At 41.2% G+C, this 12,914-nt stretch overlaps 1 protein-coding gene across 1 annotated transcript in view; it reads right to left on the reverse strand.

Moving 5' to 3' along the window:
• The window catches only part of ANXA10 (annexin A10), an 86,396-nt gene that overhangs the window by 12,204 nt on the left and 61,278 nt on the right, over nt 1–12,914 (reverse strand). The window contains exons 4-6 of the mRNA XM_042243572.1: nt 10,085–10,198; nt 8,152–8,242; nt 6,633–6,712 (exon numbers count right to left, since the gene is read on the reverse strand). Coding sequence (XP_042099506.1) covers nt 6,633–6,712; nt 8,152–8,242; nt 10,085–10,198 — 285 coding nt within the window. The remainder of the gene's footprint in view (nt 1–6,632; nt 6,713–8,151; nt 8,243–10,084; nt 10,199–12,914) is intronic.

Consider the following 12,914-nt stretch of genomic DNA (forward strand, 5'->3'; position numbering starts at 1 on the left):
TGGACGGTCTTTCCTTTGATTCTCAATGTGAAGATGCAGAGGGAGGAGGCGGATGTGATTATAACTGTTGGAGAATTTTAGAACATGGGCACAGGGAGGGAACAGAGAGAAGAATAGTTTCATGACCATTAATTTACGGAGTATGTCTCTGGAATCTCAAGAAAGCAAAATGATAAACCCAAGGAAACACACTGACTTATAGCAGAGTTGAGAGGCAAAGATACATAGATAATACCTGCTTGTTTTACAAACAGTATCTGTTATCTCTCTATCTACTTTCTACCTCTCTACCTTCTATCATCTTGTATCTAAGGAATCTAATATATCTGTTTACCTATCATCTATATTTCTATTTTCTACCTATCATCATCTATTTTATTGTGCTCCAAAATCACTGCAATGGAGACTGCAACCAAGAAATTAAAAGATGCTTCCTCCTTGGAAGAAAAGCTATGACAAACCTAGATAGCATATTAAACAGGGGAGACGTGACTTCGCTGCCAAAGTCCATAGAGTCATGTATGCATGTGAGAGTTGGCCCATAAGGAAGGCTGAGGGCTGAAGAACTGATGCTTTTGTTTTTGTTTTTAAATAAATTTATTTATTTTAATTGGAAGCTAAAGAACTGATGCTTTTGAACTGTGATGTTGGAGAAGACGCTTGAGAGTCCCTTGGACTGCAAGGAGATCAAGCCAGTCAATCCTAAAGGAAATCGGTCCTGAATATTCATTGGAAGGACTGATGCTGAAGCTGGAACTCCAATACTTTGACCACCTGATGTGAAGAACTGGCTCATTGAAAAAGACCCTGATGCTGGGAAAGATTGAAGGTGGGAGGAGAAGGGGATGACAGAGGATGAGATGGTTGGATGGCATCACCTACTCAATGGACATGAGTTTGAGTAAACTCTGGGAGTTGGTGATGGACAGAGAGGTCCATGGGGTCCCAAAGAGTCAGACACGACTGAGCGGCTGAACTGAACTGAACTGATTTCACTGGAAGAACTGATGCTGAAGCTGAAGCTCCAACACTTTGGTCACCTGATGTGAAGATCTGAATCACTGGAAAAGACCCTGATGCTGGGAAAGATTAAAGGCAGGAGGAATAAGGGGATGACAGAGGATGAGGTGGCTGGATGGCATCTCCAACTCAATGGACATGGGTTTGAGCGTGAGTCTATTTTCTATGTATCATTTATCATCGGTCATCATCTATCTAAGGAATCTACCTAATCTACCTATTTGTCTATCTATCATCTATCTATGGAGAGAGCTTGAGGCAGAGAACAAGGATCCCAGCTGGGGGGAGAGAAGGGTCATGGTCCTGTGACAGCCTCTCCGTCAGCTGGCTGTTTCAGTTATTATCTACTCGCAGTTTCACAAACCTGTAGGATGCAACTCCATTTCCTTTCTGTGAATATCTAGACAGATTCTCTGGCATGGGATATACCAGAGTTCGTGGTCAGTGGACATGCTGGACTTCATCAGTTCCCTAACTCACTTTTCACATTTTTCCAGTGCTCTAAGTTTATGGATTCAAATCCTAAACTAGGAGTTCCAAAATGAGTCATGAGTATAGAAATCAGAAGCCAGTGGTCAAATTTAAAAATTTATGAGAAATTGTACATTTTACTAAGCATTACACAGGACTCCTGATCTTGAAAAAGACTATTAGTAAAGGATATTTTACTATGGCTTTTATAAGTTTCTTATATCCAGTTTCAATTGTGAGTTAAGTAACTTCTGTAAAATCTGTGTTATAAGGTATGTTTTACATTTTAAGAGAAATATACTGTGAAACCTCTTAAATATATAGTATTTAAGTACACATTATTAATTTTCCTTGGCTTCTTATGAAATATAGAACTCTCCTCATTTTTGATATTCTATGTTGAAAGGACAATTTTAATGCTCTGAAAAGCTATTTTAAGGTTAAACACACACACTTAAGTTCCAACTGTAGAAATTGAACTTCAGAGGTAATACTTTATCCTGTAAAGTCATAATCAAAATCCGGTGAAAGCCAGTGATAAAACAAATTGTGTGTTATTTCAAGATATGTGTGTCTGTACAGATAATATTATTGCATGTACACATGTACTCTATAAAAAATAAAGCACCGTTGTTTAATTTCAAGAGAAAGGAACTGCAGTTTTGCTAAGGGAAAATATTGTGCACTGATTTTTTCCCTTTGTGACTTATTTTCTCTCATGTTTAATTTTCAGAACTGTTTGTTTTTCCTGGAATATAGAGCATTTGCTTTATAAAAATCCTCATTCTTGGGTATCAGTTACTTTTAGGTGTTTTGTAGCTCAGCCTTTGAAGAATGGCAGAGATTCTGAGAGGCAGCGCACTTGATCACTGGAATTTCACCAAATAGAAACAGAAGTGGAGAGGAGTCAGACAAGGTGGAAGCAATGCCGTTTACCATTGTGCTTCCCTGTTTTGGGGCTGGGCTCTTACTCAGCAGACGTGAAGTGTTGGCCCAGCCACAGGGCCCGTCTGAGCTTCCAGGGAGGAGGTGCCGTCAGCACGCTTCCCTCAGCTGGCTCTGAGATGCGGACCAGCAGTTATCTTTGTTTTTTTGCCTTAAATTTTTTGTTGTTGGTGTTTAGTTGATTTATAACGTTGTGTTAATTTCAGGTGTATAGCAAAGTGATTCAGTTATACATGTATACATATCAAAAAGATACACGCACCCCGGTGTTCCCTGCAGCACTAGTCACAATAGCAGGACATGGAAACACCTGAAGTGTCCGTCAACAGATGAATGGATACAGAAGACGTGGTGCCTACGCATGGCGGAACACTACTCAGCCTTGACGATGATGGAATAATGCCATCTGCAGCAGCGCGGAGGGAACTGGAGATTGTCCTACTGAGTGAAGGTGAGTCAGAGAAGGACAGATATCGCATGAGACCACTTATATGTGGAATCTTAAGAAATGGTACAAATAAACTTATTTACAAAGCAGGCGCCATGTTACTGTGGGATCAACTGTGGACCAGAGAGAAAAGAAGCCAGACTTGGAAGGAGAGTCTGGACTGAGATATAGCCCTAGTGGAATACAAAATAGTCCTTACAGAATGCATTTTTACCCTACTTATATTTTTCTTTAACAAATTGAAATACATTTCTGTTTGGATACTAAGAAAATAAAGATATGTTTGCCCTTAGATGCAACTTGTGGATTTATAGCAGCACTGTTTTCTTTATTCTGTTGGGGCAGTACTAATGCCAATATGAATTTCTGACTGGAAACTGTTGCTTTAATTTACATTATGGAGTGTCAGTCCTAGAAAGTCAAGAAATGATGACCCTTCTAAGTTGAGAGAATCTTGTAACTAATCTTACAACATTTATAAGTTAGAAAATATTCAATTGACGCTTTGCCAAATGAGATTATTTTTACTATTAATAATGATTATTAAACACTTTTTTCACATAAAAAGACTCAACTTCTGTCACAAATTTAAATAGGCTTATAGCTCAGTTGGTAAAGAATCCACCTGCACGCAGGATACCACAGTTCAATTCTGGTGGGATGATCCGCTGGAGAATGGATAGGCTACCCACTCCAGTATTCCTGGGCTTCCCTGTGACTCAGCTGGTAAAGAATCTGCTATCTGGTAAAGAATCTGGTAAATCTCCTACAATTCAGGAGATCTGGGTTTGATCCCTGGGTTGGGAAGATCCCCTGGAGAAAGGAAAGGCTACCGACTCCAGTATTCTGGCCTGGAGCATTCCATGGACTGCACGTCAATGGGGTCACAGAGTCAGACACACAGAAGCTCACGCAGAAGCCTCCTGTTGGGCAATGTAAAGCCAAGCTCTGTGTTCTCTATTGATGTTATCATCCTAGAGAGTAGAATCTCTGAAGGTGAAAAGACAGCCTTCAGAATGGGAGAGAATAATAGCAAATGAAGCAACTGACAAACAACTAATCTCAAAAATATACAAGCAACTCCTGCAGCTCAATTCCAGAAAAATAAACGACCCAATCAAAAAATGGGCCAAAGAACTAAACAGACATTTCTCCAAAGAAGACATACAGATGGCTAACAAACACATGAAAAGATGCTCAACATCACTCATTATCAGAGAAATGCAAATCAAAACCACAATGAGGTACCATTTCACACCAGTCAGAATGGCTGTGACCCAAAAGTCTACAAGCAATAAATGCTGGAGAGGGTGTGGAGAAAAGGGAACCCTCCTACACTGTTGGTGAGAATGCAAACTAGTACAGCCACTATGGAGAACAGTGTGGAGATTCCTTAAAAAACTGGAAATAGAACTGCCTTATGACCCAGCAATCCCACTGCTAGGCATACACACCGAGGAAGCCAGAATTGAAAGAGACACGTGTACCCCAATGTTCATCGCAGCACTGTTTACAATAGCCAGGACATGGAAGAAACCTAGATGTCCATCAGCAGATGAATGGATAAGAAAGCTGTGGTACATATACACAATGGAATATTACTCAGCTATTAAAAAGAACACATTTGAATCAGCTCTAATGAGGTGGATGAAACTGGAGCCTATTATACAGAGTGAAGTAAGCCAGAAAGAAAAACACCAGTACAGTATACTAATGCATATATATGGAATTTAGAAAGATGGTAACAATACCCCTGTATGTGAGACAGCAAAGAGACACAGATGTACAGAACAGTCTTTTGGACTCTGTGGGAGAGGGAGAGGGTGGGATGATTTGGGAGAATGGCATTGAAACATGTAAAATATCATATGTGAAACAAATCGCCAGTCCAGGTTCGATGCATGATACTGGATGCTTGGGGCTGGTGCACTGGGATGACCCAGAGGGATGGTACGGGGAGGGAGGAGGGAGAGGGGTTCAGTATGGGGAACACGTGTATACCTGTGGCGGATTCATGTTGATGTATGGCAAAACCAATACAATATTGTAAAGTAATTAATCTCCAATTAAAATAAATTTATATTAAAAAAATAAAAATGACAGCAACTTGGGCACAAAAAAAGTTTAAAAAAAATTCTTGGTGCTTGGCAATGAATGAAATTCTCAGTTGGTGTTAAAATCAGGCTGATGTACTTATTAATTTTTTAACTGAATGATACCAAATACTGTGAAGTACAATATGAAGCTTTTAATCACAATAAACACACATTTGATTGGATATGTGAAGCTACCCTGGATGAGAAAGATAACAAAATTGAAGTTTAAGAAGGAAAATAAAGTAGGTATTTAAATTTGCACACTGCCGTTGGTATTTTAAAGGAAAAAAATCATTGTCAATAGTTGTTTTCTCATTTTAACTCTTTGCTATACACGGACTAGTTCTAGCCAGGGTAGAAATAATTCTTAATTTTTACCTTTCTCATGCAAAGTACTACATAAAACTGCCCATTTTTTAAAAACAAAGTTTTGTAGAATCAAAAAAAAAAAATCTCCCAAACTACAGATTTGAACCTTCAATTTCAGAAAGAAAAATTAGTATATGGCTGTGGGTCTGTCTACTATGGAATTTCCTGGTGGCTCAGACAGCAAGGAATATGCCTCCAATGTGGGAGACACAGGTTTGATACTGGAGGAGGAAATGGCAGCCCACTCCAGTATTTTTGCCTGGAGAATCCCATGGACAGAGTAGTCTGGTAGTCTATGGTCCATGGGGTTGCAAAAGAGCTGGACATGACTGAGCAACTAACACTGTCACTATTTTCCAGAATGGTGGGAGATTTTCTGTAGTTTTCCCTGAGCCGATGTCCGCTTGTTCTCTTTCATTCGGTAAGTTCTATAACCTGGGCTGGAACATCAGGAATTCCATCCACTACTCCCTGCTAGAAGATGGCTGGTCAGCAATCTGACTAATGACACAGAGGGACAGTGGCAACTTTGCTTGTCTAAATTCAAGCCTCTGGCTTCCTGCGCCATGTCATCAGACACTGAGGCTGTGTCTGAACAATTCGCTCAATACAAACTCAAGCAGAAGATGGAATTACGGACATAAAGAGCTGCTACGGAGCGCCCCCTGGTGGCTCAGATGGTAAAGACTCCCCCTGCAATGCAGGAGACACAGGTTTGATCCCTGGGTGGGAAAGATGCGCTGGAGAGGGAAACGAAAGTTCACTGCAGTATTCTTGCCTGGTTAATTCCATGGACAGAGGAGTCAGACATGACTGAATGATTAACACTTGTACTAAGTAGGGAAAACTGGTTTTTGTTTTCAATAAACCAGAACCTCTTAAATTAAAGTCATACGGGAGGCTCCTGAATCCCAGTTTCTTGTATTTCGTCTGGTGGTTCTGACTGTTCACCAGCTGGGTGGGTCCTGGGCTCCTGATACCTTAGGCGGTGTGCGCATTCTAATTGTAACTGTAATACTGTCAGCCTGTTGGTTCCCTCGTAATATACAATCAGCCACGCATTTATCTAAAACTGTGATCATTTTGCTTAGCGTAGACTGTTTTGAGGACAGAGATGGTGTCTCTTTCATACTGGTTTGTCTCTATATTCAACCCAAGTTTCCATTGTAGTGCCTTGAATTTACTGGCATTCAGTAACTGTTATTACTGGAGTTTCCTGTCCTATTTTTCGAAAATGAAACATTTCAGTAGTGCAAAGTGGAGCAAATCTAGGAATCTCCTACCTGGACCAAGCTCACGAGCATGTCTCTGAAGTGTCCTGAGGTCTCTGAGTAGATGTCCTCCTGCAGGTCACGGCTGTATTCTAGGGGAGAGCACACCCATGTGGAAGGGTTAGTCACGACGGAACCGTGCCTCCCTGTGTTCGCAGAGGTCAGTGCTGCTCCCATAGGGTGACATTTCTTGGTCTTCTACCACCTTCTGCTCACGTGAGGCCCATGAACACTCCACCCAACAAAACTGATCTCAACGATAACACAGGCCCAAGTCTACTTTCTTATAAAAATACTATCTCTAGTAAGCCAGAAAGAAAAACACCAATACAGTATACTAACACATATATATGGAATTTAGAAAGATGGCAATGACGACCCTGTATGCAAGACAGGAAAAAAGACACAGCTGTGTATAACGGACTTTTGGACTCAGAGGGAGAGGGAGAGGGTGGGATGATTTGGGAGAATGGCATTCTAACATGTATACTATCATGTAAGAATTGAATCACCAGTCTATGTCTGATGCAGGATACAGCATGCTTGGGGCTGGTGCATGGGGATGACCCACAGAGATGTTATGGGGAGGGAGGTGGGAGGGGGGTTCATGTTTGGGAACACATGTAAGAATTAAAGATTTTAAAATTAAAAAAATTAAAAAAAAGATTAAAAAAAAGAAAAGAAACAACCCCTAGGTCTAATGTAAAATTGTAAATGTGATACACTGTGATTATTACTGGAATAAAAGTTTCAACAATTAAAAAAAAAATACTATCTCTATCCCAAAATTGAAAACCAACACTGAGAATCATTTCACATTCTGTAACCCTTAAAATTCAGGGCTCTGTCTTCTCTTTCCTTAGCCCACTGCCTGGTCCAGTGGTCCACCAAGTCTTTGTCCAGTCTTAATATTTTCAGTGAAGGGTCTTAATTCTCTCCCCCGGGAAAGTCTTGTTTTTGTTTGAGTGCGATGGAGCTGATTGTCTGGAACATTTTGTTCACACTCAATGTCACAATGATGCAATGGAACTTAAGGTCTTAAAGCTTTTTTGAATATGAAAGTCGTTAACCTTTCCGCTTTTAAAATGCATAAAAATCAGATTCTGAGGTGGATTCAGTGATTATGAGGTTTATGAAAAGTGAAGTTGTTGCCTATATTTGTAGAATTCACTGAGTGATAATTACATTTTGCTTTGTTCTGTCTTCATAACTGTCCCTCTTGGGTGAGAGACAAGGTCTCCCTGAGCCACCGTCCTGAGTGCTCGCTGTCCTAAACTAAAGTCCACCTTGTAGAAACTCATCGTTATTTTCCTGGAAACTTTGCTTCACTCAATTATCTTGGGATTGCTTTGTTTTTAGTGCCCTAATCACCAACTCTACTTAGACAATTCATTAGTCTTGCGTAAGCAATATCTCACGTGTGACTGTCTTAGAGAATTCTTTAAAATATATAAACTGGAATATTTTGCCTGTTATTTGAAAAATATAAGTTTATAATGTAAAACATAGGTACAAATGTATATTTCCTTACGCAAATAGTAGGCTTCTCGCATCTGGAAAATTTCTCCATTTGTTCTCGAAGCTAATATGTCAATGAGGCAGCTCTCATCAGTGCCTGCTCCCTGCAAGGACAGAGCAAGAGACAGCTGAGGCGCCTGCAGGGGAGCAGCCCCGCAGTGAACGCAGGTGGCCCTGGTGCTCCGAGAGGAGCGGAGGGTGGGCGTGTGCACGGGGTGAAGGAGGGCCTGCTTCCGTTTGGCTTCGGGACCTACTAGGTGCGTGGTTTTCAAGAAGATAGTATCATCTGAAATGAGTTCCCTCATAAAATAAAACAGCATGGGCACCTCTAAATCATGTGGGAAAAGACGTTTAAACAGCACTCATGACACTCATTTTCTTTGCTGCTAGAATGTCAATTCTTGGGCAAACTGGTACTTGATTCTGGGTCCCTAATTCCCCAAGAATGGTTTCAGAGACCTCACCCCATCTCTTCCCAGGTGTGGAGTTTTGTATCATTTGCCTGAATATTTGGACTGAGTACTCTCTGCAGCCTCTTCCAGTCATAGGATATTCCTCCCTGATGGTGATTTGAAAGACAACACATCTTTTTCAGAGAGCTTCAGAAATCCATACCATTTTATGAGACACTGAAAAAATATAACAGTTTCATCTAAACATTGACATAGGACTTTCTCCTTAGGTTTTCAGTTACATCATTTTGCAGGAGGCATGGACTGACATACGCAACACTTAAAAAGACATTAGTTGAAATTCATATTTTATATAAGGCCTGTGATGACCTACTGGTCTTCCCTGGTGGTTTAGCAGTAAAGAAACCACGTGCCAAGTAAGAGACTGGTTTGATCCCTGGGTTGGGAGGATCCCTTGGAGAAGGAAATAGCAGCCCATTACAGTATTCTTGCCTGGGAAATCACATGGACAGAGGAGCCTGGAGTGCTACAGTCCATGGGGTCACAAAGAACCCGACATGAGTTAGCGACTGAAACAAACAACAGTGCTGGTTTGTGCATACGATAGCCATGACCCAGGTCCCCTGATTTCTCCCTTTCCCTTTTCGTGTTGTCCCCAGATGGGGGAAATCAGGTCATTGGCAGGCATCCCCCTGGAGTGATTGCACCCTCTCTACAGGTGTCTCATTCAGCATTTGGAAAGATCTGGAAAGATGTGAAAAGTCGTCTGTTCCCCTTCTGTAGCCAACAAACCTCTGACAAATCTGTAGTCAGTTTCTTTCATGACCGGCCTGTAAGAAAGAATTGTTCTGATCCTTTAGAAGCAAGATTTTGCTACATTTGAGCAGTAGTTTTGGTAAAGGACTGATTTAGGGTCACAGAAATATAGATGTCCTCTATGTTTTTTCTCTGCTTCAGCATTACTGACTCATTACTTTATGAGCCCAATTTATACAATAGTTTAAAGAGATTCACAAGAATGCTAGCATTTCCATGTAACATAGGAAGACAAACCAGCTGATGCTGCTGTTTAGTCACTAAATTGTGTCCTACTTTTTGTGACCCCATGGACTGTAGCCTGCCAGGCTCCTCTGCCCATGGGATTCTCCAGGCAAGAATACTGGAGTGGATTGCCATGCCCTCCTCGAGTTCTTCCTGATCCAGAAATCAAACATGTGCCTGCTTCATTGGCAGGTGAATTCTTTACCACTGAGCCATCAGGGAAGCTGAAAGCCATACTCGGGAAGAGAAAAATGCAGACAGCCCCCAAAGAACCTCATTTCCTCATTCCTCTTGGCAGCTCTGCACAGGGCAGGGTCATGGGTCTGAGTTTGTTCAAAAGAAGAGTCAAGTGATCCTGCTGCTGGGCTATGGAGGCCTCCTCCTTTCATGACGACCCCCTCTCCCCAGGCGTTTCTCTTGTGTCTTCCTTGCTGACATGCCTCCTCCCCTCCCTGACCACACGTGGCAGTATCACAGGGTGGCCCGCTCTACCTTCATGGCATGCCACAGCTCGTGGGCATCATACGAGGGTGGGGGGTACATGAGGCCGACCATGACGTCCTTGAAGTGATTGGAAAGCTTCTCCTTCAAGTCCCCGACCAGGTCCTGTGCAGGGAAAGCAAATACTTGGATTACACCACTTCCCAAGTTTGTGGGGAAAACGGGATAATTGCAGAACGTCTTCTAGCAGGATTCCCTTCTCCTTGCCCCTTCCCATAACAGCTAGTTTGGTTTGGGTTCACATGTGTGTAGGTAGGTTACACGAGATGATGGACTTGAGGGTTTCAAAATGAGTGATGTCACCGAGGAAACCAGAATCGAAAGAGACACGTGTACCCCAATGTTCATTGCAGCACTGTTTATAACATTCAGGACATGGAAACAACCTAGATGTCCATCAGCAGATGAATGGATAAGAAAGCTGTGGTACATATACACAATGGAGTATTATTTAGCCATTAAAAAGAATACGCTTGAATCAGTTCTAATGAGATGGATGAAACTGGAGTCTATTATACAGAGTGAAGTAAGCCAGAAAGAAAAACACCAATACAGTATACTAACGCACGTGTATGGAATTTAGAAAGATGGTAATGATAACCCTGTATGCGAGACAGCAAAAGAGACACAGATGTATAGAACAGTCTTTTGGACTCTGTGGGAGAGGGAGAGGGTGGGATGATTTGGGAGAATGGCATTGAAACATGTATAATATCATATATGAAATAAATCACCAGTCCAGGTTCGATGCAGGATACAGGATGCTTGGGGCTGGTGCACTGGGATGACCCAGAAGGATGGTACAGGGAGGGAGGTGGGAGGGGGGTACAGGATGGGGAACACGTGTATACTCGTGGTGGATTCATGTTGATGTATGGCAAAACCAATACAATATTGTAAAGTAATTAGCCTCCAATTAAAATAAATAAATTTATATTTTAAAAAAGAAAAAAAAGAAAATGAGTGTGTGGTCATATCTTCATACCAGACATCATCTGTATGGATATTCTAGTCACACAAACACAGAACCATGATACTTCTTTAATCCCAACACAACCCCTCTTCTGAGCTCATAAATAAAAGTTAAAATCTGAAAAGTTTAAAATAAATAAAAGTTGAAACTGAAAGCATTTCAGTAGGGAGTGTAATAGTTTTGTGTGGAATTAATGAAATATTAGTCCTTAAAGAAAATATGCATTTTGTTTTATCATTGTAGCAGTGTCTTTCAGTAAAGACTTTCTGGTTATACTGTTGCCAAAAAGCTTGCGTAAATGAGTTAAGTAAGCAGTCTGGCAACTTTCTTCAAATAGTCACCTGAAAAAGAAAAACAAGCATGCTAGGTTTTTGTCCTTGAAATACAGCTCTAAAGGCATGAAACTGATGGTTTTAATTTAGTTTTCATTTTACTCATATAGAGCAGATGTTTAAAAATATAAAATATGTCCAATTTATGTTTTCTAGGGTTATAAAGATACCTGAAAGATTTGTTAAATGTACCATTTCTTGTTAAAACGTACAGTATATATTCAGTTTTATGTTAAAATATGCAACAGTTTAGTTATGAGATGAATTGTAAGATAATTATAAGGTAATTCAATAAGGCACAATAAACTTTGTTACAGTAAAAAACAAAAGTGTCATAATTTTCATTTTATTTGGTACAATCTGGCAGTATATTTCCTGTGTTTCTTTTTCAGCAAAGAAAAGCATCACCCACAAGGTGGTGACTGATGACACAGAGAATCTATTGAATTTTTGCTCAGGTCAAGGCAGTCTGTTGAATGTCTGGAGCTGTGGCTGGTCTTGGAGTATATATAAGACTTATAAGATCGCCAGTATTCCAGTCAATTCCTTGTCTTTTGGCGTCAACTGTTTCTAATTTCTGTAACAGTCCTGTGTGCTGTCAGGAGGCAGGCCAAAGCAATGATAAAGCCGTCGTGAGCACACGAGCTTGTGAAGACTTTGCTCTCCTGCCCACATGAGCTCAGCGCATCGTTTTGAAGGAAAGGCAGCAGTGGACTCAGTGGGTTTTTATTTCTGCTTTTTCTCAGACAAGATGGTAGGAGCTGGAGAAAAACAACACACAGTCTCTGTTTTCAAGAGGATCCACATCCGCAAACATTCCAGACATAATGTAAGTGGAAATGTGAGCTGATGCTTTGGAAGACTCTGATCGTCATTTTTTACATCATAAGATCCTAAACACTAGTTCAAGAGGGTTCTAAAAATTCAGATAAGAGGTCAGAATGGCCTTACAGGTTTAGGGACATGAGACAGATGAGAAGTTGCTTTGGGATGGGCATTCAGAAGTCGCTTCTGATAGTTAACTTTATTCACTTTTGCTGGGCCATTAACATTGTTCTAGATGTTTCTGTGAAGGTGTTTTTAGATGAGTAACATTGAAATCAGTGGACTTCAAGTCGAGTGGATTGCCCTCCACTATGTGGGCGCAACTCCTTCAGTCTGCTGAAGATGTTCCCTCAAGAGTTCTGCCAGCAGCTGGTCCTTGACCTCAGGCTCCTACCCTCTCTGAGCCTCCAGCTGGCCCGGGTCTCGGCTGGCCTGCCCTGTGGATTTTGGCCTGTCTGCCTCCACAGTCATGGTGCTAATCTCTCACTTCTCCCTGCCTCTAGGTGCCTGTGGGCATCCTTGCAATAGCGAGGACCTTGCATCGTCAGAACAGCATGAGGGTGACACGCTTTCTTCAGCATGGCTCACGACGTGTCTCTTGGTGAGTTTACTCTCCCACTGCAGCAAAATCAACTGCGAACTCATAATAAAGATGTATCTGGAGAATCCCAGATACTTTATTTAATGAACC

Source organism: Ovis aries, chromosome 2 (assembly GCF_016772045.2).
Source record: "Ovis aries strain OAR_USU_Benz2616 breed Rambouillet chromosome 2, ARS-UI_Ramb_v3.0, whole genome shotgun sequence".
In the NCBI taxonomy this organism is placed as follows: Eukaryota; Metazoa; Chordata; class Mammalia; order Artiodactyla; family Bovidae; genus Ovis; species Ovis aries.